General features: G+C 34.5%; 1 protein-coding gene across 2 annotated transcripts in view; it reads right to left on the bottom strand.

Moving 5' to 3' along the window:
• Positions 1-27961, bottom strand: part of TRDN (triadin) — a 391091-nt gene that overhangs the window by 9275 nt on the left and 353855 nt on the right. For both annotated transcript variants that reach the window (XM_080806278.1, XM_080806279.1), the window contains 5 exons: positions 26453-26479; positions 25643-25681; positions 25240-25275; positions 24022-24066; positions 21442-21465 (listed from right to left, as the gene is read on the bottom strand). In XM_080806278.1, coding sequence (XP_080662404.1) covers positions 21442-21465; positions 24022-24066; positions 25240-25275; positions 25643-25681; positions 26453-26479 — 171 coding nt within the window. The remainder of the gene's footprint in view (positions 1-21441; positions 21466-24021; positions 24067-25239; positions 25276-25642; positions 25682-26452; positions 26480-27961) is intronic.

Genomic DNA, 27961 nt, shown 5'->3' with positions numbered 1-27961 from the left:
TCCACTTGGTCTGCAGCAGTGAATTATTACAATTTCAACCTGATTAGTTTAGAAATACTTCAATATAAGCATAACTCAATTAAATATTGGAGTAAATAGTCACGGTCTTAAACTGCCCAGTTAGCAGCTACAAATAAAGAAAAGGTACAAATGGGTACATGATATTTTGAAATAACTTAATAATGGTATTTTTTAAATGATATCAGAGTTTTTTAGAAGTCAAATAATAGTTATATTTTCATTGCGTAGCGAGAATCTGCTAGTTTTTATGGACAATGTTTAAAAAATAAAATAACGCCAGGTTCTTGTACACAAGAAATATAGATTTTATTTTTGTAGGTTATAGCACACTTAAGACTAAGATACTTATTCCCTGGATCTATTTGTTATTGCTGGAGAAATAAATATGGGTAGAATAAAAACCTTAGCTGCTTCTCTTTTCCAAATTCTGTACTCTGACCCAGCATAAACTAGCTACAAGTGATAAAAGCTGGTAAGAAGTGAGTCACATGTCAATGGCTCAGGCTAGCAGGGAAAACAGAAGCACAAGAAGACACACTGCAAACCCAGGGCAGTTGCTATAGAGATGCAGTCTCTGTGTGTGCAACTTAACAGGAGCAGAAATTTACTGAACTAAGGAAAATGAATGTATTGGGATTGTCACGGCCCAGAATACAAAAAAGAAATAACATCCTTACAGTTCATTTACTTTGATAACTTGTGCATTGATTAGGTGTGTGTGGTTTGGATAAAACAAATACTTGACTCTAAAAAAGTTATAGTCATTACCATAAAGAAATATCAACAAGTGCCAATGGAATTTTAAGGAGTGACCTGCTTTTTTGGGAGAGACAGTCAAGAAAATATTTTATGAAGGAAGTCTAATCTATATTTTATTTTTATTATCATCCCTTGGAAGGTTGACTTGAGGAGATATATTTAAGATGAGATGTGGAAAAAGGCAAGAAATATTGATAGAAACATTGATAAAGCCATCCAATCTTGGAAATGAATAGGAGAGATGTTTTGATTTTTTCTTAAATTTGCACAAGAATAGGGAATGTAAAGTTTTACTTTCATCAGTTTTTAGGGTCAGATCTGTGCAGATACCCCACATGCGTCCGAAGAATACACAATTCAAGCTGCTAAGAATGAATAATTTGGTATTTGTTGCCTTAAAAGTCTCTGAGCTGGACAGTGCAGCTTCTAAGTCAAATAGGGAAGACAAAGGTTCTTAAACCTAAGGACAATGACTGGGAAGCAGAATCAGATGATGAGTTGAGTTAGAGGCCTTGGGATTCTGTGATAAACTGAGTAAACCTGCATCCTATTTGTGAAAGGGAAGGGAAGGAAGAATTACCCATATCTTATCATTGAAACATCACAGCCATTAAAACACTGATTTTTAAAAAATGATTTGTATGCCTTGTATAATTTTAGAGCACAATGAATTTTTTCTGCACATATCCCCTAATAAATGGTATCTTTTCATCTAAAAATTGTTCAAGAGGGAAATAGTATTTTAATGTACTTTGTAAAAATAACAAGACTAGAATATGAGAGAATGAATTCAGAGAAAGAAATTGGGAATGTATTTTAATAGTCAACATAGAAAAAATGATTTCTGTGATTGGAAGTCACTGAAGGAGTCGGCTGTAAATGAGACTTTGTAGGTAGAGTTAAATGGGATTGAGTACATGTGAATGCAAAAGCTTACTATACAAGGGATAACATTATGCTTTTTTTTTTTTTTTTCCAGTTTGGAGGAAGATAATGGTGCCATTCCCAGCAACAAAGAAATCCCAGGAAGCACTCATTAGCTGGGGATGATGAGAAGTTTCATTTCCTAGGAGTTCAATTGTGGTGTTGGCTGGTCATGAAATTGCAAGTGTCTAATAGGAAGAAAGACAGAATGCAGGATGTCTGGAAAGTTTAGAAGTGACATGCATTGAGGTAATAGGCAAAACTGAGTGAGCTGAGAGGTCATTTTTAATGATAACCATGATATTTAACATTTCATAACACCATCTTCTCTGTCTTATTATTTCATATGTGTTAGCACATTCAGTTCTGGCAACTCCTTTGTGAGATACGTCCTTTTACTTTGAATCTCCTGTACAGAGGGGGCAGAGAGAGGTTAAGTGCTGTCCACGGCCACAGAGTGAGTTAAGTGGCAGGACTGAACCACACACCGCAATCTACCTGAATCAGAGCCACTTGAATGAGGATCTATATATATTTCACAAATATTATTTCTGTTATGTGCCAGCCACTGTTCTAAGCACTTTCTGGAGAATAACATATCTCACCTCCTTGGCAAATCTGTGAAGAGGTACTATTACTCTTCCCATTTTGTACTTAGGACAATTGAAGGCCGAGAGATTCAAGTGCCCAGAGTTAGTTAGAGGGGAAAACTGGGATTCCAACTCAGGCATTCTGGCACTAGAGATTGCATTATTAATCACTGTGCCATTCCACCCCTTGATGATGATGGCCTCCTAAACCCAGTTCTCTCTGATCATAGAACCTATGCCTTATATTGTTGGGTTCATGAACCATGAACTTGTGCAGAGCAGAAATGAAGGAGTGTCCCTTTTACAAAAATCCATTCTCCTTCAGGGGGTATGAATAGAAGGGTTACTTAGCAGTATTTAAAAATGATAATGACAATGAAGAGAAAAATACATCTGTTCTGTTTGCCTAAACACTGTAATTTAGGCAATCATATTCCAAAAATTAAAAATGAAAATATTATCCTGACTTTCAAATTGTAGACTCCATCCTTTACTTATATAGAAACTTAGATTTAAGAAAAACTTAGATTTAAGGAATCACAAGAATTAGTGAATCCATTCTCTTATCAAATTCAGACATCTCTACTATAACAGAGTCACATGGGAGGTCTTGTCTCTGTGGCTATCATTTCAATCTTTTAAACATTTTGACGTCAAAGTCTGGCTTTTGTATAATTCTTTTATACTTATTGAATTAAGGCTACAGACACAGGGGTTCTTAGAGAACTATTAGTTTATGAAAACAATAAAATTATCATGATAAAGAGGTCTAAATTTTGTATTTTCAAGCAGTGCTTGGATCTTCTCATTAACTGAAGGACTTTGTCTGAGTTCCACAATCTGCCTCATTTCACATAAGTGTCTGTTCCACTTCTTAAAAATATGTATATAAATTTATAAACATATACATTTATAAATATAATGTGTGTGTGTGTGTGTGTGTGTGTGTGTGTTATTCTGTGACAGAGTGTAATGCCCTGAAAAAAATCCAGAAATTCTCTTTTCCCTTTGCCTGAAATTATTTCCTGAGTTCCAAGTCTGATCTCCAGCATGGATCAAAAAGAGAGTCAGAGCAGGACAGGACTTTAGGAAAGTCCAGGAGATTAGTCTTTGTCTATATGGAGTCAAGGGTAGCTTTGGTTCTATGAGGCTGAGAACAGATATAACTTAAACAGCCAATATGTTGGCATTAAGGATACTGTGTGTGTGCGTGTTTGTATAACATAAAAACATGTATGGATATATGTGGATATATATTTATATAGCATTGATATGAACACTAATTAAAATTTGACTGGAGGGGAATTCTAAGAACATGAAAAAATATGGAGCCTAGTCTCATTTCAATGATAGGTATGGTGTATAATTGCATGTATTTTTATTTTTATTTTTTACTTTTAAAAAAGATTTTATTTATTTATTTGACAGACAGTGAGAGAGCCAGAGCTCACAAGCAAGGGGAACCGCAGAGGGAGAGGGAGGAACAGGCTCCCCTCCAAGCAGGGAGCCCAACACGGACATCTAACTGACTGAGCCACCCCGATGCCCCTACATGGATTTGATGTATGAATTAGCAAATTTTATACTAAAAATTACAGATTTACCATTCTCAACAAGCAATTTCATCTTGTCTCATTTCTTATTCTCCATAATGGTAGTTTGCAAATTTTTGGTTACAGAAACCCTTTACAATCTTCAAGATTGAGGACTCCAGAAAGCATTTTTTTGGTGGATTATGTCTATTGACAATTAATTGAATAGAAATTAAAATAGATTTTCTTTTTTAAACACAAGGATCCTCAAGCAAACAACTCCTTAATCATAAGAGTGATGATATTCTCACATGACATTTAGCCTTTAGAGAATTCCACTGTATACTTGTGAAAAAAAACGAGAGTGACAAAGGTAAGTAATGGCCGAGTATTAATATGTAAAATGTTTCAGATCACCTGAGAGGATTTTAAATATCTTACAGATCCAAACACTATTACATTGAGAAATGCTACTCTAGATGATGAATTCTATCTCTATGAAAAAACCAACATATTACCAGGGGAAATAATTAAACATAAACCTGTCAAAAGGAAAGGTAATTATTTTAAAAAGTAAGTTCATTGGTCATATAAATCAATAACAAGTCAAAGTATTTGAGAAAACAAGAAAATAAAAGTTTACCTATTTCTCTGACACAGATACAGGAAAAAAATGCAAGATATAAACAGGATAGAGACAGGAAAAAAAAAACAAAAAAAACAAAACTAGATTCTTCAAAATAAGAATTGTTACAGAGGAAATACCTGATTGTATTTCCAGTTACCTTTTTAGTTTGTGGAAAAATTATTAAATACATAGCAACCATTTGTCAAATAACTAATGCTAATTCTGCATTAAAAGGTAAATTTTAAACTAAATTGAAAATATATGATGAATGTAAAATTTTTAGATTTAGGGTTAGATATCAATTTCTTGCTTGCTTGCTTGCTTTCCCTCTTTTTCTCTCCCTTTTTTCTTTTTTCTGTATTAAAACCATCCTCCCTAAATTTCAATAACTGGAATAAATATAACACCACTATCACACATATACATATTAATTAATTAGAAAATTATATTTACAGTGGTTTTTAAAGGTTGATGGAGTTTCAGTTCCTTCTTCATATAAAGGGTATAATTCATCATGCATATTTTATGATATATCCTACGTGTTTATAATATAAAATATCTGAAACTGAATCAGCAGTCAAAAAACTCCCAACAACCAAAAGTCCAGGACCAGACAGCTTCACAGGGCAATCCTACCAAACATTTTGAAAAATGTTAATACTTAATCTTCTTGAACTATTCCAAAAAATAGGAGAGAAAAGAAAATTTCCAAATTCATTTTATGAATCTAGTATTACCCTGATACCACAGTCAGATAAAGATACAACACACACACACACACACACACACACACACACACACACACAGAAGGAGAACCACAGGACAATATCTTTGATGAAAATAAATGCAAAATCCTCAACAAAATACTAGCAACCCCTCCTCCTCCCACATTAGCAAATCTGAATCCAACAATACATTAAAAACATTATTCACCACAATCAAGAGAGCACAAGCTGGCATTGAAAAATATGAAACAAAAGGAGAAACAGACTCCACTAAGGAGTCAAAAGGTGAAGCAGACTCCACTAAGCAGGGAGACCAAATGTGAGGCTTGATCCCAGGATCCTGGGATTGTCACCTGAGCCAAAGGCAGACGCTTAACTGACTGAGCCACCCAGGTGCCCCTAAGAAATAAACTCTTAACTATAGAGAACAAACTGATGGTTACCAGAGAGGAGGTAGAAGGATGGGTGAAATAGGTGATGGGAATTAAGAGTACACTTATCATGATGTGGGGGATCTGGGTGGCTCATTCAGTTAAGCGACTGACTCTTGGTTTCAGCTCTGGTCATGATCTCAGAGTCTTGAGATCAAGCCCCACTTCCGACATTGATGTGGGGCTCTGAGCTCAGCAGGGGGTCTGCTTGAAGATTTTCTCTCTCTGCCCCTCCCCCTACTCATGTGTGCACTCTCTTTCTCTTCTCTCTCAAACAAATGCATACATCTTAAAAAACAAACAAAAAAAAGAGTACAGTTATCATGATGAGCAGTGCGTAATGTATAGAATTGTTGAATCACTATTGATTCAAGTGTTATACACTTGAAACTAATATTACTCTGTGTGTTAACTACACTGGAATTAAAATTCAAAAATTTAAAAAAGACCCAAATACAACCATTTCTAAAGGAACTTAAAGTAAGTAAGAGCAATGTATGTAGCAGCAAAAAATTAATTGAAAACAGCAAAGGAAAAATAAACTATTAAGTAAAGAAAAAATAATATAAAAATGTCAAAATTAAAACATATTTTTAAAAAGATCAGTTTAGTTTTACAAAGTATATATTACCTTAAACTTGTCTTGCAGTTCATTCATTTAGGAAATAGTCACTCTTTTAGCAACAATAATGACAATCAGCTCTTTTTCTGTGCAGGTGCTGTACTAGGTACTTTACAGATTTGCTTTAGTCTCAATATGCTAAGAAATAGGTGGAATATCCCAATTTTTCAAGAGAACACTGAGACTCAGGGGATTTAAAAGGTGTTAAGCAATGCACTTTCAAGGTATTAAAAGAAGATAAAGCTAATTTTCTAGAACTTCTAGACCCTCCCTCTTTCAACTAAACTTATTATCTCTACTCTCAGAGCACTTTGCTATGTGCCCTGGAAAAGCCAATGCAGTGCTACCTGGAAGTGATTTGCAGTCAAGGAGAGAAAATGGACTAGTATCCAGAGAAAATATTATGGGTTGCAAGGTAGTATATGATGATCAGCAAAATAAGTGTGAGATGTTTTCCATGGTAGAATGGTCACTTCTTCCTACAGAGATCAAAGAAATTTTCTGGAAGCTATCCTGTGGGAGATGGACCTTGAGGAATCATGATGAACCAGAGACAGACAATAAAGGATCCTATGATCAGAAATGGGAAGAAAAGTCCAGGAAAAAGGAATGACAGGATCAAAGGATGGAGGCAAATCAGGAACGTAGAAAGTGGAACTGGTTTGGTATTTCCCATAAATATAGACAGTGATTATAGAAAAAAAATGTAAAATGTAGTTTAAGACTGGATCATAGAGGATTTAGACCCTCAGGCTAAGAAATGTAGAATGTATTCTAAATTTGCCATGAGGAAATATTAAACACTTATTGTATAAATGGCCTAATCAATTTGAAATTTTGGAAAACTTGATCTATTTTACAGACATGAAATGGAGGAATGACAGAAATCCCAACGGGATGGGCTGAAAAGACACTGCAGTTGTTCAGAAGAGAAAGAGTCCAAGCGAACATGATTTGACAACTGAATTAGAGCCAGAAATGAAGAAGAGTAATTAGCCAAAGTAGAATTTGAGGTTTTAGGTCTAAGTGGCTGAAGAATGGAAATCATATGGCAATTCCCTTTAGGATTTGCTGGGGTTGGGGGAGAGTGAAAGAACAAAGATAAGATAGGAAGGTCAGTTGTAAACCTGTGCAGACAACAGGTGAAACCGGGAGTTGAAAATGTGGGGCCAGAGATGATAAGGCAGGTTAGGCATCACAACAATTTGGAGTCTTATCCACAAAGAGGTGGATAGCAAGGTGGGATGACCCCATAGAGGAAGACTGTGAAGACGAGGAAAGGAAGCTCAGAAGTGAAGAAGTAATCCTCTGGAAAAAGGAAAAGCAGCAGAAGCCCATACTGAGCAAATATGCTCAGACTGAAGAAAAGAGTCTGGTATTATGAAAACCTAGAGAGGAAAACATTTCAAACAGGACAAGAAACCAACAACGTGGAGTGCATCAGAGAATGGGGGAGACGTGAGGAAGATAATTAAGCTCAACAATTAGGACATCTGGCTTGAGCTTTAAGTGTGTTGTTTGAGGAAAATCTTGGAGGGCAACATTCAGGTTGTCTGAAGAACAGGTGGGAGACTTATTTCAGAAGTGTGATTGTGAATGAAAGCAAAAGTACAACAACTTCAGGAAGCAGAAGGAGCAAGGAAAATTTCCTCTGCGAGAAAAGTCTGAAGACATCTGCAAGCGAAGGGAGGAGGGTTTCTTAGAGCAAGAACTGAAGTTGCAGGATGGAGGGAGCCAGAATAGGGGAAGGCAAGAAGGGATGGCGTCAAGGAGAAAGAGAGTGATAAATCTTGGGTGAGAAGCAAAGCTTCCTCATCTGAGCATGGGAGCATAGGGGTGGGTAAAATAATGGGAAATGTTAAAAGAGATTGTAATTTGGAGAGAAGAAAAATTTCAAGGAATCCACATTGATGGTGTAGATTGTGAATTTTATTTTTCTTATTTTTAAAGATAAACTCTCCTGTGTAGTGCCCAGCCTGCTCTGTGTACTCTTAGCAAGCATGATAAATAAATAAAAACTACCTAAATAATGCATGCATGTGTACCAGCAGTTACTGCGTGTTTATTTCTACTAGCAATCTATTCTGATTTGTGCAGATTTTCAAGAAATACTTAGAGGTAAACAGCTGGGATCCTAAAGCATTGACACAGAAGTAACTTCACATGGATTTTTTTTTTTTCATTTTTGCTCCTCTTATTTTATCTAATTCACTGCATCACTTTGTCTCTATAGAAATACCAAAAGCTTTAAGTTATTTTCTCAATGGATTTGCTGAATTATGCATAAATGGTTTAATGGAATATTACATTCTAAGAGTTAACATGTTTTCAAGAAATCAAAAGAAGCCATGGTAGTTCAAAGCAGCAGTTGATACCCTGTTTATTTTCATTTTCAGGTGTGAAAGTTTCCTCTATACCATTTTTTAAAATGATCACCTGAGTTTTAACAAAATTAACTGTTTCACTGAGCAATATCCACAGAATTCTTGAGATTGACCTCAGGGGGTAATAAAGAATGCGGAGACAGTTCACATTTGGAATTTTGCACACAGGGAAGCCAAGGGTGTTCAATAAACGTATGCAATCCTCTCTGAGTGTCTGTCCTGTCAGTCTGAGGATGAGACATGACTGTCTTGAGGGCAATGTCAGAACAACTTAACATCACCAATAAATGAATGAGGCCACATGGCTGGTATCCAAAGACTAATAATCATTAGTGACAAACATTTGACCAAGTGTGCCTTATACACAGACTTTCTCTGAGGTCTAGCAAAAGAAGTAATCAGAGGAGGTAAGCACAGCAGCTGGTACCTCTTCAAAAGCTTCAACAGCTTTGACCAAATTACTGCTCCATTTTTTTTTCTCCTGAAGCAAAATTTTCATGAGGATAATCACCCTTACTTTAAAAACCAAGATTGTTTTAAGTCCACCCCAAATTGAGTAAGATGTTTTTTTCTCATTATGATTTTACCTTACCGTGTTACCCAGTTTGATAAGCTTAATAAGTAAAACCTGTTCCTAAGTAGGAATGGTAACACAGCATGGCATAATCATTACCATCACCGTCATTATCATCATCACCCTCATGGATGGCAATGAATAAACCACTTATTAGACACCAATTATTATTTATGCACCTACCATTTTATCTTCTTTAATCTCCCCCAAATTTCTTTGAGGTAATATTATTATTATTATCCATATTAAAAAAAAATAAGACTACCAGACACAGAGATGTTATGTAGCTGTCCCAAGTTTACACAGCTTTTAAAGCATTTTCCATGTTATCAGCCACTACCCAATGATGACTTTTGCATTTCTATCATGAATTTGGTGCTGATTTGTTTTTAACAAACCCTACATTGATGTTAGTATTCATCAGCATTCCATTTCAGCAAATGATCTCCTGTAGTATTCCATCCCAACAAAGGTCCCCCAACAAAACAAAACAAAACAAAAGTCATTGTATAAAATGATCATTTCTAAGGAAAAAATATATATCCTGAAATAAGCTTTAAACTAAATGCTATAGGAAGGTATAGTTTCCTTTTTCAAAGCTTTGTGCATATATGTATTAACTGAGAATGGATTTGTTTTATAGAAGATGAAATTTAGGATTCTATAATTAAAGATTATCCAAAGTCTTAATATCAAATTCTATACAATTGCCTGGAACTAAAACATTGGAGTCTCACTTTTTAATTTAGACAGGTAAGGCATGAATCTTGTTAAAATAGGGTTTGTGGATAATATTAAAAAAGCAACTATTGGACTCTACTTCTACTGATAAAATAATGGACAATATTAACCACAAAATCATAGTTTTTGTTGAAGTGCTGGGCTCAGAGTACATAAAGGAACCCTCCAGAATCCTCCTTCCTGCCCTGAGAGGGGAAAAAGAAAACCTGCTGATACATGAAAGGGTAGTTCACACTGTGGACAAGTGGTTATATTAAAACTGGAATTCAGAAACTAATTATGCAAGGAACAAAATGGGGGCACAGAGCCTGTGAACCTTTGCTAAGCCAGGGATGGTGAGATGAAAATATAACTGCCTCATGGGTTTCTGAGAAGATAGTGACAACACAGTATTTAAATCTTTTCCAAATCCCCTTGTAAAAACAGATAGTGAGACCCGTGGACAACATTTTTAACAAAACAAAATGAACCTTAAAATGCATGTGGATTGGAACAAACAAATAGTCAAAACCTACCAAGTATTAGTGTCTGTAGGAGAGAAAGTAGAGGGAGACAATAGGGAGTCTGAGAGACACCCCGAACAGAGAACCCTTAAACAGCCAGTAGGTATTTTCTGAAAAGTGAGTATTGACAACTTGAAACCATCAGCTGAAACTGGGAAGAGCTTTGCCCAGTTCAAGAGCAGGTGAGCAAAAAGGGTTCACCATGAGGTCTGATTGCAGGTACTATGAGGTACCCTGTGACCATGGGAAACCTAACAGCCAGGGCTCACTTCCAGGACAGGACCCCACAAATTGTAAGAAACTGCTAGGAGTGGAATAAAAGTTGAGAAGGACAGGGAAAACAGAGACAAAGAAAAATTCGTTTAGCTAAAAGTGAGTACGAGCTGGGATGCCTGGGTGGCTTAGTCAGTTAAGCATCTGCCTTCAGCTCAGGTCATGATCCCAGGGTCCTGGAATGAAGTCCCACATTAGGTTCCCTGCTCAGTGGGGGGCCTGCTTCTCCCTCTGCCTACTACTCCCTGCTTGTGTGCTTTCTCTGCTTTCTCTCTCTGTGACAAATAAATAAATAAAATCTTTAAAAAAAAATGAGTATGAGCTCATAATTAAAGTTCCAATCACAGAAAGAAAAAAAAAATCATGAGGGAGAGTCTGAAAAAACAATAAACAACTTCATATAACAAACTACTTCACATACTGAAATTTTTATGCTCAAACTTTAATATAGATATAAAATATTTTAAGAAGTGAAATATGAATTCAAAATAAGGCCAAGGAATAGGATATTATGAAAATAACCAGTAAGACTTTAAAAGTAACTATTATAATAAAAATATAAATTATATAAAATCTCACTGGATGAGTTAAATAACATTATATAGAGATGAAGAAATAACTAGTGAATGTATGTTAAAACTGATCAAATTACACTAAACACAGCATAGAGAAATGAGGAGATGAAAAATTTGAAAGAGATCTTGAAAGAAGAGAAGGTGTGCATACCTAACGTATTAATAATCAGCAGAAGGAAAAAACGAAGAGATAATATCTGAAGAAATAATGGCTATGAATTCTCCAAACTGATAAAAGGGAAAAAAAGGACTCCATGTTTCCTGGAGGAGTTTCACTGTAAAAAGAAGCCCCCACTCCATAAACTGTAGTGAATCTGCAGTGGATCAAAGGCAAAGAGAAAATATGTAAAGAGGAGAGAGAAAAGATAGATCACAGGGGAAGGAATGACAATTCAACTGGTAACAGAATTCCCCTGGCTTTGTGGAGGAAGAGAAATCAATACAGTGAAAAAAAATATCAAAAATGTGCAAACTACCTAACCAGTGACCTAGATTTTGTGCCTCACAACAGGCTTTTGGGAATAAGGGTGATTTAAAGACACTGTCAGATCAATAATGACTGAGAATGCTTTCCACTGATAGGCCTTTGCTCATGACACTCCTAAAGCAGGTGCTGCTAGAGAAGCACGATGTTGAAACCAAATGAGAGATGCAAGAGAGATGGTAGCATTGGTTCTGAGAAACTTGTAGGGGAAGATAGACACATATAGAATGAAGAAATAATACTGACACAATCTGACATTCAGAATTTTTGAAAGGTTAGAATTAAAATATTGAATGAAATTGGCATGAAAATCAGCTATCAATGAGATCCAATCTAATCTAAATACTCAAGCAGCTAGGGTAACTGAGGCAGAAGATAGAATTAGTGATCTAGAGGACAAACTGACAGAGAAAAGATCAGGAGGAAGCCTGGAACAAATAGCTTAGAAGCCATGAGAACAGAATTAGGGAAATAAATGATGCTATGAAATGTTCCAACATCAGAATTATTGGGATCCCTGAGGGGAAGGAGAAAAAAAAAAGACTAGAAGATATAGTTGAACAAATTCTCCATGAAATTTTTCCCAATCTGGGAAATGGAACCAGCATTTGTGTCCTAGAGGTAGAAAAAATACCCCTCAAGATCAACGAATCTAGAAAGACCTCGAGGCACTTGATTGTAAGACAGATGAAACATAATTTTAGACAAGGGCTTTTGAGAGCAGCTAGGAGAAAGAGATTCCTTATGTACAGAAGAAGGTCCATCAGAATAATGTCAGACCTGTCCATGGAAACCTGGCAAGCCAGAAAGGGCTGGCAAGACATATTCAGGACACTAAATGAGAAGACATGCAGCCAAGAATACTTTATCCAGTAAGGTTGACATTCAAGATGGATGGAGAGATAAAGAGCTTCCAAGATCTACAAGGTTTAAAAGAGTATGTGACCACCAAGCCAGCAGGACAAGAAATATTAAGGAGGGTTCTATAAAAGAAGAAAGAACCCAAGAGTGTCATAGAACAGACTTACAGAGACCATCTATAGAAACAAGGACTTCACAGGCAACATGATGTCGATAAAAACTTATCTTTCAATAATCACTCTCAACATGAATGACCTAAACGCTCCCGTAAAATGGCACAGAGTTGCAGATTGGATAAAACGACAGGACCTGTCCATATGTTGTCTACAAGAGACCCATTTGGAACCTAAGGATACATCCAGACTGAAAGTGAAGGGATGGAGAATCATCTTTCATGTCAATGGGCCTCAAGAGAAAGCTGGGGTAGTGATTCTCATATCGGATAAATTAGATATTAAACTAAAGACTGTAGTCAGAGATAAAGAAGGACACTACATCATTCTTAAAGGGTCTACCCACCAAGAAGGTCTAACAATTGTAAATATTTATGCCCCCAAAAAGGGAGCAGCCAACTACATAAGACAATTGTTAATCAAGATAAAGAGTCATATTGATATGAATACATTAATAGTAGGGTGTGATGAAATTTAAATGTTTTAGCACCTTCTTTTGTTGAGAAGAGGGTGTTTTATAGTAATTTTATTCTTTGTGTATAGTAAAATGTCAAGGGTGACCATAAAGGGAGAAAAATAGAGTGTCATCTTCCAGATAAATAGAGACTAGAAAATGGAAAATAAAAACACGTTTAGGGAAAAATGCTCAATTTGTAAAAGACAAGAAAAAATATAAAAAAGTGTTGAGGACATGAGAAATCTAAACAACAGGCAAGATGGTAAGAACTAGTTGAAATTCATCAGACTAAAAGTGAAGGTCATTGGACTGAGTAAAAATAAAAAGTAAATTTTAACTATATGTTATTTACTAAAGACATATCTGAAACAAAATATCATGAAAAGACATAAAACAAAGATTTGTAAAAAAAAATTCTGATAAAATACTAACCAGAAGAAAGCTGGGATAATTGTAATACTATCAGATACACTTCACTTTAAAAAAGGTCATTTTATTTACAAAAAGATCACTATATGGAATATAGAAGTTACCATGGGGCACCTGGTAGCACAGTCAGTTAAGCGTCTGCCTTTGGCTCAGGCAATGATCCTAGAGTTCCAGAATCGAGCCCCACATCAGGCCCCCTGCTCGAGCAGGAGTCTGTTCTCCCTCTTCCTCTACTCCTACCCTTGCCGCTGTTCTTTCTCACTCACTCTCTCTCTCAGATAAATAAAATCTTAAAAAAAGAAGTTATCATAAAAAAGATAAATGTTTAGTTCACCAGAAAGATACAATGAAGCTTGTATAGAACTTATATAACAGCTCCTGATATAAAAGTTGATAACACTACAGGGATAAACTGATAATTTTCCATGATAGTAGGAGATTTCAATATACTTTATTCAATTATTGATACTTCTAATATTCAAAAAATTAATGAAGATACAGGGTAATTAAAAAACAATGAAGCTTAACTCAATCAATATGGAATCACACTTCTGGCCATTAGAAAATGCACATTATTCTCAATGACATGGAATATTTACTAAAACTAGTAGTATATTTGTTCATAAGATAGAGCTCAACATATTTTAAGGAGTAGACCATTTTCTCAGGCCACTATATAATTAAATTAGAAGCTGGTTAAAAGAGGATGAACTTTATAATTCCCACAGGTTTGGAAATTTAAGAATAAGTTCTAAAACTTCCATGTAAAATACTATAGAATTTGTTACAATGCAATTAAGATATACTTGCAACTGGATGAGAATGAAAATGCTACATATAAAAGTTGTGGGGTGCTCTGAAGTAGCATTTAAAGTTACTGCCTTGTAGTAAAGCTTGAAATCAGGCAATGTGATGCTCCCAGTTTTGTTTTTCTTTTTCAACATTTCCTTAGTAATTTGTGTCTCTGTGATCACCAAGACAGCATAGTACTGGCACAAAAACAGACACATAGACCAGTGGAACAAATAGAGAGCCTAGATATGGACCCTCAACTCTCTGGTCAAATAATCTTTGACAAAGCAGGAAAAAATATCCAGTGGAAAAAAGACAGTCTCTTCAGTAAATGGTGCTGGGAAAATTGGACAACTATGTATAGAAGAATGAAACTTGACCATTCTCTTACACCATACACAAAGATAAACTCAAAATGGATAAAAGACCTCAATGTCAGGCAGGAATCTATCAAAATCTGAGAGGACAATATAGGCAGTAACCTCTTTGACATTGGCCACAGCAACTTCTTTCAAGACATGTCCCCAAAGACAAAGGAAACAAAAGTGAAAATGAACTTTTGAGACTTCATCAAGATCAAAATTTCCGCACAGCAAAGGAAACAGTCAACAAAACAAGAGGCAAACCACGGAGTGGGAGAAGATATTTGAAAATGCCGCTACAGACAAAAGGCTGATATCCAAGATCTATAAAGAACTCCTCAAACTCAACACACACAAAACAGATAATCATGTCAAAAAATGGGCAGAAGACATAAACAGACACTCCAAAGAAGACATACAAATGGCTAACAGACACATGAAAAAATTTTCATCATCATTAGCCATCAGGGAGATTCAAATTAAAACCACATTGAGATGCCACTTTACACCAGTTGGAATGGCCAAAATTAACAAGACAGTATATAACGTGTGTTGGAGAGGATGTGGAGAAAGGGGAACCCTCTTACACTCTTGGTGGAAATGCAAGTTGGTGCAGCCACTTTGGAAAACAGTGTAGAGATTTTTAAGAAATTAAAAATAGAGCTACCCTATGACCCTGCAATTGCACTACTGGGTATTTACCCCAAAGGTATGGATGTAGTGAAAAGAAGGGCCATCTGCACCCCAATGTTCATAGCAGCAATGGCCACAGTCACCAAACTGTGGAAAGAACCAAGATGCCCTTCAACGGATGAATGGATAAAGAAGATATGGTCCATATATACAATGGAGTATTATGCCTCCCTCACAAAGGATGAATACCCAACTTTTGTATCAACATGGATGGGACTGGAGGAGATTATGCTGAGTGAAGTAAGTCAAGCAGAGAGAGTCAATTATCATATCGTTTCACTTGTGGAGCATAAATAATAACATGGAGGACATTGGGAGATGGAGCAGAGAAGGGAGATGGGGGAAATCAGATAGGGAGACAAACCATGAGAGACTGGACTCTGAGAAACAAACTGAGGGTTTTGGAGAGGAGGAGGATGGGGGGTTGGTTGAGCCTGGTGGTGTGTATTAAGGAGGGCACATATTGCATGGAGCACTGGGTGTGATGCATAAACAATGAATTTTGGAACATACACACACAAAAATTAAATAAAAAAAATAAAGTTACTGCCTTAAATGCTTATATTAATAAAGGAGAAAGGTAGAAACTATTAAAATAAGCTTCCATATTAAGATGTCAAAAAATAAACACAAAAATCTTAAATAAATTAGGAGCAAAGCAAATATCTATTGATAATATAGATTAAAATGTGTATATTCACAAAGTAACATACTATACAGCAGTAAAAATGAACAAGCTACAGCTACACTAAAACACTGATGAATCTGAGAGCATAACATTAAGAAAAAAATCTCAGAATACGTCCTACAATTTGATATATATGAGAGACCAACATGTGATGAAATTAGAAAAACAAATCACCTTAATTAGTCTGAGAGGACATAAATAAATTGATTTAGACATGAATTAACCATTTGTTGAATTCAATCATTTTAGAAAAGATCATTAATTATTTATGAAAGGGAATTATGGATAATATCAACATAAAGCAAAGCATGCTCTTCTTGTGTTTAAGAATTTATGAAAATTAGTTCTTTTTGCCACTAGATTATAATTTTATAATTCACAGACTCATTAATGTTTGTCTTAAAAAGTAAAATATTCTTTCAAATGGGAAGTACATACTTATTAGTAAATTCTGGCTTTTTGAAATTCTTGAAAAGATTCAGTGTAGGGATATATAGTCAATACAAAATAGGTAACACTTTTATTATGTCAAACGATATACTTTGATTATGTTTAATTATATTTTTTCAAAAGAAGTCTTTAACCTAAGTTATTTCAAATGTATAAATTTAAAAAATGCTATAAACCTTTATCTCCTTGTTTAATTTTATTTTTCTAAAATATTTATTTATTTATTTTTAGAGAGGGAGAGAGAGAGAGTATACAGGTGGGAAGGGGCAGAGCGATAGACAGTCTTAAGCAGATACAACACTGAGCCTGGAGCCTGGATGTGGGGCTTGATTTCAGGATGCTGAGATCATGACCTGAGTGGAAACCAAGAGTCATAGTCTTAATGGACTGCACCACCCAGGTGTCCCTCCTTGCTTAATTTTTAAGCACCTTGTGCTTATTTAAATTTTCAGACAAATTTCAAAATAGCTTAATTCTGATATCTAAAATTTTTGCCGAACTTTTAATATTGATGCAAACTACTTATTAATATACCATATTTAGGCAAAAAGAAAGAAAATGTAGAACCAAAAAAATGAATGAGTGTTTTAAAAGTTTGCTTTACAAAGCAAATCACAAATATAAGCTATAAAGGAAGTTGTCTAAAACATGGAAATCCTTACTAGTCCTCTGCTGGGCTTGAGTTTCCTTAGAAAGTAATTAACTTCTAGAAAAGATTAAATTTTAAGTATATCCTTAAAAAGTTAAATTCATATCTTTGATATCAAAATTAGATCCCAGAGGCTTTTTGATTATCCCAAACCTGTCAATGCAGATAATTTTGGTGAGTTATTAATGACAAAATGCTCACTGTTCACATTCTGAGAATCTCAAGCATGTTCTTACTGTATCACTTCTTTTAAAATACTCATTTTAGGGGCATCTGATGGCCCTATCCATTAAGCATCTGACTTCGGCTCAGACCCGGGATCAGGTCTACACTCAGCTCTCTCCTTCCGTCCCTTCCCCTGTTTGTACATGCTCTCTCTCTCTTAAGTAAATAAGTAAAATATTTTTTAAAAAGTACTTATTTTAAGGGGAAAACCAACCTATCTTTACTTAAATTTACTTAAGCATTGACTACCAGACAATAAAAATGAAAGAACTATAGGTTTCCATAAATTTGTTTTTTCCTCGATGCCTCACACCCACTGTTGTAAATACACTGTCAATGTCTCAGCTATGTCAGGAGCCCTGAATTATTCTAGGTGCTAGTCTTCCCTTGGCACCATTTGCCTTTTAATAATGCACATTTTCATTCTTTTGTTTTATTTCATATTTTGCCTTTGGGCAACTTTCTGGAGAGTAATGTTTTTGGATGTACAGTTATTTATTTTTTTCAAAAAAAGTTTTGAGACTTAAAATATTAATATCAAATAGGTGTGCCACTTAAAATTCAAAAATGTGTTCAATTTGCTTTTAATTTTGAAGGTAATGTATCTTAAATATAATACAGTCTAACATCCCTTGGTGTCTTCCTCTGAATTCCATGGAAAGCAAATTATTCACTATATATTTACCATACCTACAAAAAATACAGAATGAAAATCAAATGGACATTTAGAATCAGAAAGCTACATCCTTTTAAAAAAAGAAAAACACCCACAAGAACAAGTATCAATTAAACCATAATCATCTGTGAATTATGGAAAATTTGATTTTGCAATGTCACTTTTACTAGGACAACAGAGATGTTCGTGTATTGCTGATTTTCATCGGTATCTTCTTTATCCCTACAATAAAACCCCAGGTAGTTGAGAATCCAATCCACCCTCATGGTTTCAAGCATCTCAATCAGAGTGAACCAGAATTCGGGAAGCGATACCGCCATTCTGTTTTATACTGATCCTTTCCCGCATATTAGCCTTCTCTTCCTTCCCAGCCAAAAAATCTGGGAATGAAGGACAGTATCTGTACATCTAGTACGAAAGCAGAAAAACCAGCCTATCAGAGGTAGAGGACTTGGTCCCAGTCCAGAAGACAAGAGAGGCAGGCACTGGAGTGGAGTTAGAGAACATGGGTGGAAGGGAACAATGGGCTCAAAGCAACAGCTATTTGTGAACCTCCTTTATGAAAGACAAATAAATGGCTGAAAGATAAAAAGAAGTCTGGCCAAAAATAAATACACGTGTACATAATGTTGAAAAGAGTTCAGAAAAAGGACAATGGATCTTCAGCTTAAATTATCTTGCAGTATGTTTTATTTTATAAATATCTGAAGGTTTTGATGATTGCCTCCAAAAAGGTATGATAAAAAAAATATGCTATGGAGAACATAATCTTCCTGTGTGCAGCAACTAATTTATTAAAATGTATCATCTCAAAAAATTTTTAAAAAACTAAAAAAAAAATGTATCCTCACATGATATCCTTGGATATTTATTTCCTATAATCCATAAGAAAGATTAGACATTTTTTTGTCACACTTTTCTCTTTTCAGTTACAACTCTCATTTCTTATTTACTTCTTATTTACCTTATTTCTTCCCAACAACTCCCTTTTTACTCCCTTTTATAAAGTAAACTACAGTTTTCTGTGGCAGTAAGTCTTAAGTCCTCTGGCCTGCAGGATCTCTACCTCATGGACATGTTTCCATTACTGCTCTTCTGCTTTCTGACACTAGCCCTTAACTCCAGCCAACTCCTCTCTTGATGGCCTCTACACACCATGCTTTTTTGGTTGCTGACTTTGAAATAATGGAAAAAATATATATTGGCATCTACCCTTGGTTCCTGGCATAGAGTTTCTAAATCTCCTGAGTGATGGAAGTATTTTTGTTCCAATCAGGCAATGCTTGGCGGGCTCCTGGATGAGGACTGGTCACCAAAAAGCCATGATTAGAAGCTGGAAACATTCAGTCCCACTCCCCATCTTCCAGGAAGGGAAAGGGAGCTAGAGATTGAGTTAATGATCAATCATGCCTATGTAATAAAACTTCCATAAAAAAATCTCAGACATATGGGGTTCAAGGAACTTCTGGGTTGGTAAACATATCTACAAACAAGGAAAGTGTCTCACCCCAAATCCTATGGTATCCTTTATCATATCATTTATTATATAATAAACTAGCAAATGTGATTGTTTCTCTGAGATCTAAGTTGTTCTAGTAAATAATTGAATCCAAGGGAGGAAGTCACAAGACCCTCCGATTTGTAGCCATTTTGGACAGAAATTGTGAGTAACTTGGGGACCTACTACTTAAAATTGGCAACTGAATTAGGGAGCAGTCTCTGAACCCTAAACACAAAGGTCTGAGCCCTTACAATATCGGGTCTGTGCTAACTCCACGTCAGTGTCAGAAGTGACTGAATGACACCAAGCTGGTGTCACAAAAAATTTCTTGATGTGGAAAACAAAAACCAAAACACAAAAAAAACATGGTGTAGGAAGTGCTGGGAGTGTGGTAACTGCTTTAAGAGTGAAGAGACAGGAGAAGTGAGTTTTTCTTTTACATCACTTCTCTCTTTCTCCAGTTATTCAAAGCTAACCATTCTTCAAAGTACAAATTCTGGAATCATCTGCTTCATGAAGTATGCCCTGACTACCTTTGGCTACAGGGGAAGAGTGTAGAGTGGGATTGTTCCCGAAGGGCTTACCTCAGGATCAAGTGAGAGCTTTGCCCTGCATCAATAAGACAATGCTGGACCCTTGTAATCACTCTCTTTTTTTTAAATCCCTGAAGCAAGTCCATGTGGGGTTCTATTATTTTCAGTCAAAGCGCTTTGAATGAGGTATGTGGCAAGTACCATATTTAATGATTGTCTCGTACGGTCCTCAATAGTGGTGGGCACAGTGGAAGCACTCAATAAATATTGAGATCTGCTCTGTCCAATGCAGCAGCCACTCATCACATGAGGCTTTTGGGTACTGCAATGTGACCAGTACAAACTGAAATGTGCTATACATGTAAAACACACAAACAATTTAAAAAAAAATAGTGTAAACTATCAATATATTTCTGTATTCATACATAGTGAAATATTATATAGGGAGTTAATTAAACAGAATTATTTTAACATATTTTAACCTTTTTAATGTATCTAGTAGAAAATGTAAAATTACATGTGTTGTTTACATGATTTTACACTAGACAGCACTGATTTAAAATGGTGTTTTTTTAAATCAGGAAATATGGAAGGAAGATTTCTATTTCCCAGAATTTTAGGAGCTTATAGGAAAATTTACAGTTTACCCTGTATATTTAGAATGCCTATCTGTACATAGATATTGGTATTTTAGGGGGTGTTTTCTGAGAGTTTTGTCTGTTTACAACATACGAGCTTAGATCCATTCCTAACTATGTCATTCTTCTCAGATACAAAATTATATCTAAGTTAACAAACATTGGAAAACATCAGAAAATAAAACATCATAGCTGAACCATATATGCTCTACAGCAAATCTTCAGTGATTGAAGGTTTAAGGCAGAAACAGGATTATTTTATTTCATTCTACTTCAATAGCTGAAAAAAATTCATGTATTGGAATGCAAGTCACTTTAATCTTCAAACTTGAGAACATGATAAAGTATTTCTGTTACAAGTCATTGCAAATAACATAGTTTTTTAAGTTTCACATAACTAAGTTTAAAAGTTAAATGCCTATCAGAAGGCTTAGTATGAAATGACTCAATCTCTGAACACATTAAAAACATAAATATTTAATGAATTTCAGCTGGAAATTTATACTGCATGCCAAAGAGAATTTATCATCAATACAAGAAGTACTTACTTGATACTCTTGCAGGTTTTCCTGCTAAAAAAAAAAAAAGGAAATAAGTTTTGTTTAACTCAGATAAAATGCAAAGACATTATATGTTGATGGGCCAAATGAAAGTATCTAACATCTTTTGACTTTATTATTTAAGAGTTAATGAAAGAATACAACAATTGCCTGAGAACATGTATCTTTGAATATATTAATCACTTTTACATGAAATATCATTGTAGATGTCACAATATATGCTTTTTATAAAAACTCTTACTAAAATCAGCAGGATCTTTTTAAAATTAAGTGTCTCGGTTCAACTCAAATTATAGTTAACTTGAGCAAAATTACTTTGTGTGATGTAATTAATCTAAATATTTGTTTAAAGTTTCCAAATTCCATAAACTATATTATTGAGAATTGTTTTCCTTTCAAAGATAATAAGGACAAAAAACTAAACCTTAAAAAGCTACATGCAAAATCAGTTTAATTTTTCATAACCTTTTGCCTGTTAGTTTCAATGAGAAGCCATAATTCTTCAAAGTAGTGGTTTTTTTACATTAAAGTATATGTATATAGGACAAAAATATAAAGTAAATCTTTTTTTTTTCTTAAAAAAAAGATTGGTAACATCTACTTTCTACTAACAGTCTAACTTTTTTTTCATATAGTTGACACATAATGTTACATAAGTTTCAAGTGTATAAGTGAGTTTATACTCATAAATTTATACATTATGCAATGTTCACTACAAGGGTAGCTACCACCCCAACATTAGTCTAATTTAAAGGGCTGGTCTTGAAAATACAAATTTTTAAATGCATCTGCAATACATGATTTATTTTGAGACTTACAGAGTTTCTAATATAAACCCAAGAATTACAAATTGACAAAAAATTTATTGGCATTAGTTAATGCCAGTATTTTTTTTTAATTTGAGATATTTATGGTTTTAGTGATAATACAGTCACATGCCTCATGTATAAAATTACAAAACAACATGTTACTTTTCCTTTAAAAATACTATCATTGGCTAAAAGACAGGAACTTAAAAAAGGAACACAATAAACATTTATTGAAATACAATAACCTTCTTTTGAATGAAAGAATGAATAAGAATGTGCCTGTATTCTCAACTAGCTCAGGGTTAGTCTTGTGCTTTCATATATAGTAATTTCTCCTGTGTATTCATAGTATGAAAACCTTGGAAATGATGGACTCCAGATTGGTAAGAAGGTACTGTTCATCCAATATCTAAGCCCTTTGTACAGCCCTCTAGTTATAGTTCGAACAGACCACTGCCTTGGGGACAAAGTTGGGTACATTTACAGTTTACCTTTGGGCTGCTCTGATTAGTAGAAAGCTTCTCCTCTCTTATGTGAGCCGCAGTGTGATGTGGTAGTGAACTGTGATTGACTGAGTTCATTAAGTCTTTAGTGTCATACGTGGAGCTAAATCCCTTCCCTACCATGTAAACATTCTGAGATGTTAGACTTCCTTCATCACGCTTACCTCATCTTTAAATTGGGCATGATTATTGGGTTTGTGCTGAGGAGTAAATGAATTAATTATAGGAAAGTATGTGCCAATGAGTTTTTTTAAGTAACTGGTATCTTCTCATTCTTCTGGCTAATTATCTTAAAAGATCCTAAGCAATATCTTAAAAGTTAAGAAAACAGAAATAGAAAATCTATGCCCCTATCTGCTCCTACAAATTTGGTTTGTTTTTTATTCTAAATTTTATCCTCTAATATTACTGATATTTATATGTCTAAATTACTAATGACTATATGTCTAAATTATATGTCTAGGTATGGCCTGCTACTGCAGGCGTCCGTAATACAGTAAACAGAAAGAAGGGACCAGTGAAAAAATAAGCCTCATTTCCCCTTCCCACACTGGAGTTCTATACATTTACTATGAACGAAAACAATTGTTCATTTATGGCATGTTTACTTAGAGTTTTAAAATTTAAAACACTTACATCTTATTACATTTTATATTAATTAGTTTAAAATTATATCACCCAGACTATAAAATTCAGTTATAACATCCATTTACAATTTTTTGATAGTCAATATCACCAAAAAAGGTCATTCTCATTTTAGGTAAAGGACATCTTCCTGCCATTCACATGCGGACATTTTCCCTCTACCAACCACTTTTTGTTTAGGTGGAATTTATTTAAAAAGCTACATTTAGATAATAAAAAATGTATTTATGATATTGGCTATATTTATGTAAAACATAAAATAATTCTCAGCTGTATCTGTTTTTACAACTATATCATTTTTGTCCTTATTATGCATATTATGAAAGTCTTTTGTAACAGAGAAATTTATCTTCTGGTATGTACTGGATTAGTTTATTGAATATTTATGTTGTTAATGTTCCGACTTCTTCACATTTGCTAATTTTCCATTGAAATGTAAACCTCCTGCTAGATTTCCTACCTGTCCACTTCCTCTGCTATTAGCAGAAGTTTATAAATGCTAGACTTCCTTGTTTTTAAAAAATTCAGTGTTAATATTAAGTGCAAACATAATTTAGACACCTCCATACCAACTTAGCATTTGAATATTTACAGAGTTAATTCAAGATTACCTTTTGTCACGTTGTGTGATTGAAGACTTTCTTTTCTTGTTGAGACTGTCGATATGGAAAATGTAAATTAAACTATGAAGTTTTAAAGGGAACTTTCATGAAAATTTTGACTCACTTCAACTAAGATTTGGGAACATGGGAATAATTTAAATATTGTAAATATTTTCTCAGGGTGTTTTAAACAAATTTTCTCTTCTGCTAACACTTAACAAAAATAAAACTAGAGGGTATTATGCTTAGCAAAATAAGTCAACCAGAGAAAGGCAACTATCATATGGTCTCCCTGATATGAGGAAGTGGAGATGCAACGTGGGGGTTTGGGGGGTAGGAAAAGAATAAATGGAACAAGATGGGATTGGGAGGGAGACAAACCATAAGTGACTCTTAATCTCACAAAACAAACTGAGGGTTGCTGGGGGGAGGGGGGTCGAGAGAGGGGTGTGGAGTTATGGACATTGGGAGGGTATGTGCTATGGTGAGTGCTGTGAAGTGTGTAAACCTGGCGATTCACAGACCTGTACCCTTGGGGATAAAAATACATTATATGTTTATAAAAAAATAAAAAAAAATTAAAAATAAAATAAAATAAAATACAAGCAATGTTCAAGAGGAAAAAAAAATAAATATCAGGAGTAGAGATTGCTTTGTTTGCATAAACAGATTAACATGATTGCAGGGATTATAATATTTAAATTAAGGACAATCCATGTACAATGGGTCATTCCAAGTAACTGAATTCAGGGATAAACCAAAAAGACCAAGACAAACAAACAAAACAACCAACCTTATTATTAACAATCTTTTTGATATGTCTACAAATGCCTTCCTCTGGATCCGATAGAATATTTCTTTGATAAGTAAGGCCTTTGTAAATATTTCGGATAACTTCATTATCATATTATATTTTGTAGTTTACCAGATAAATACACCCAGTGTTAAAAACACAAGCTGCTTTGTGATGCTTCTAAACTTGTTGCTCACCAAAGGCACAACACATGAATGCACACTTGCTAGGAACGGCCTGCCATCCACTCATCCTTCCACATGGCTATTACCACATATCCACTGGCTATTTTCCACATTTCTTCTTTTAATCATACTAGCACTCCTCATGTACACAAATAAAGGTTTTATTTTAAAGTGATATAAATAAGCCTCAACTCAACAATTTTGGCCTCAGGGCTTTGCATTATGCTTCTCCATCTTTTAAAAGATTACCTTTTTCTTCTTTAAGATGTTTCATTTCTGTTTTTTCTGTAAAGAAAAAGAAAAAGTAATTTTGAGTCACATAACATTTATTCATAGGTCTTCCTGAGGTCTGGAATTAAATTTTGTGTAGTCAATATTCACAATTCAGGCATTATATGAAAAGAATTCTACATTGTTAATTTAGAAATAGCAGAACCTATGTTTTTATTTTCTTTAGATATCTAACAATAAGTGATACTTAGACTCTTGCATGGAAAATCCTACAGTGAACTGCATTTCTGATATGTGCTTTAAAATCTCTATCCACATTTTCCAGAATTGTTTTTAAATGATAATAATTATGTATTTTTTTACTTCTGTATTTCTATATTTCTGTTAGTTTGGTGTACATGTCTTTAAGTGTCATCTTTACCTTTACTTTCTTTTTCAGATTTTTCAGTTTTCTTCTTCCCTAAGTGGGGGGAATATAACAACAAGAAATCATCAGTTCAAAAAACATGACTTTCTTACTCAGTCTTGAAGTAAACAGTTGGAGATGGGACTTAATCCCATAAATGGAGAGGGTTAGGGCTCTGCATTTTCAAGATATGGCGGAAGAGTATACCTCCTGTGTGTGAGGACATATATATTTTTGTTATGATTGGTTATTTGGCCTTTACTCAATCACCAGGATGGCAGAGCCCCCTCCCCTTCTCTTTCTGTTTTTGTTTTTATGTGCTTTGAAGGAAAGCTAGAGCAGGCCATGCATTTATTAAGTGTAAACTAGTTACAACGGGAGAAACATCTACATTTTCAATTGTTTTCTTTCTGAGATGAGAATTAAACTGGTGCTCTGGATGCTCAAAAAGTAAACCATGGGGAAAAAACGATGAGAGTCGCAAAATATCTCGAAGCAAAAAGTGGACACACGCTTTTCAAAACAGTTTCAGTTGATTGATGATTTTCTTCAACTGCAGTTATCAGACAAGAGTGAGAAGAAAACCAATATGTAATGAGTAACAACCACGTACGTAGTGGGAATGTGGCCTATATTATCTCATTTAGTACCCATAACGAGCCTTTCGGGAAGTCATTTTCTCTGTCCTACAGGTGAAGAAACCAGGAATCTGAGCTGGTTAAGGGATTTTCCCAAATGTTACACAGCCAGACAGAGACTCAAAATTTACATACAGATCTGTTTCCACAGATCTGTGTTATCTCCTTTGGGAAAGTTAATATTTACCTGATTCTGTGACTTCTGATGTTTCCTCTTTCGGAGAAAAAGAAAAAATACAGTAGAAAAAGAAAAAGAAAGAATAGTTTTATATTTCAGTAGCAGACAATTGAGCTTTATCTCAAGGTATTTCCTATTAAATGCCACTAGTAATGACAGTAAACACATATGCTCAAAATGGCAGAGAAATGCACTAATAACCAATACCTCTGAAAACTGTAACTAGAAATCTATTTTGAAATTAGAACTACTCTACATACCAATCTAAAACATTCTATGCCCGTACGGTAGAATTAATCAGTTTGAAGTCCTTCGGTTGGTTTTCTTAATTACAAATTACAAATTATAAATCTTCACAGACTTTTAACCTGATCTTCATATATGCATGCATGCAATCATTCATTGAATAAAGCAACTTCATGTATAAGACGTTACACTAAATGCAATGGGTAGGGTTGTGGGATGAGGCTGAAAAATATCACAGAAATAAATTCAACTCACAGTGACAACTGTCAGAGTAGTGAGACAAGATATAAAATGCTACTTATCTTTAGTCTATGATAATACGAAACCAGCCTCACTTTTTGTTCTTTTAGTTAATGCATGCACCAACGATATTTTAAAATATAACATGGCAGGTTTTTAAAAATATATTCTTTCTCACAGTTCAGTTCAAGTGAGAACGTTTCTATAAACCTGATCCATTTAATTATCAGTCTTCTATAACTTCTCTGGAAGCTATATCCAAAATTCAAGAAAAATTGATTAAAATATTTTATAATAATGAAGATGAAAAATGAATAACGTTTTGTAAACAGAACAGTATTTATAAGAGATTATGGTGTTACATCATACTAGCATTGTAAGTTTGACTTTCAACCCTTAATTTTTTCAATACTTTTCATATCCGTAGCAATAATAAAAACTAAATGTACTAGAGATTTTCTCCAACCTGAGGGCAACGTTTAATATTTTAACATCAAATTCAATTAGAAGAAAATTGTAGCTGCATTTATAAGGAATCTGTCATGACGCTCTTAAGGAACCAGGTTATTCCTTGGCATTTAAAAATTTTAGATACAACTCTAGATATACTTTTGTTTGAAATGCACATATTTTTACTCCAGGTTAATGTCTGAGTCATAATTTAACTGTATTAAACAATAATTTCTTTTTTATGAAATTACATAAAACTTCATAAATTTTCAAAAACTGTTGCATTTGTATTACTGCTTGGAATGTCAAAATAAAACAGAGATTCTGAAATACTAAAAACAACTTACCTTTAGGCTTTGAAAAAGTAAGATAATAAAAGACTAATGTGCTAAGATTCAATAATCAGAGACAGATATTATGTGTTCTGAATTTTTCTTAACCCAGTAGTGACTATTAGAGGACTCTCCGTACTGTGTTTACTCAATACATCTTAACAAACAAATCGAAGTACATAAAAGAGAGATGAAACCACTTTTTCCACACAGGCATTAGTTATCTTGGTAAATGTATTAATTACACAGG

The sequence above is a fragment of the Martes martes genome (assembly GCF_963455335.1).
Source record: "Martes martes genome assembly, chromosome: 6".
Lineage (NCBI taxonomy): Eukaryota > Metazoa > Chordata > Mammalia > Carnivora > Mustelidae > Martes > Martes martes.
Note: the sequence above shows the minus strand (reverse complement) of the source record. Positions and strands in the feature narration are given on the sequence as shown.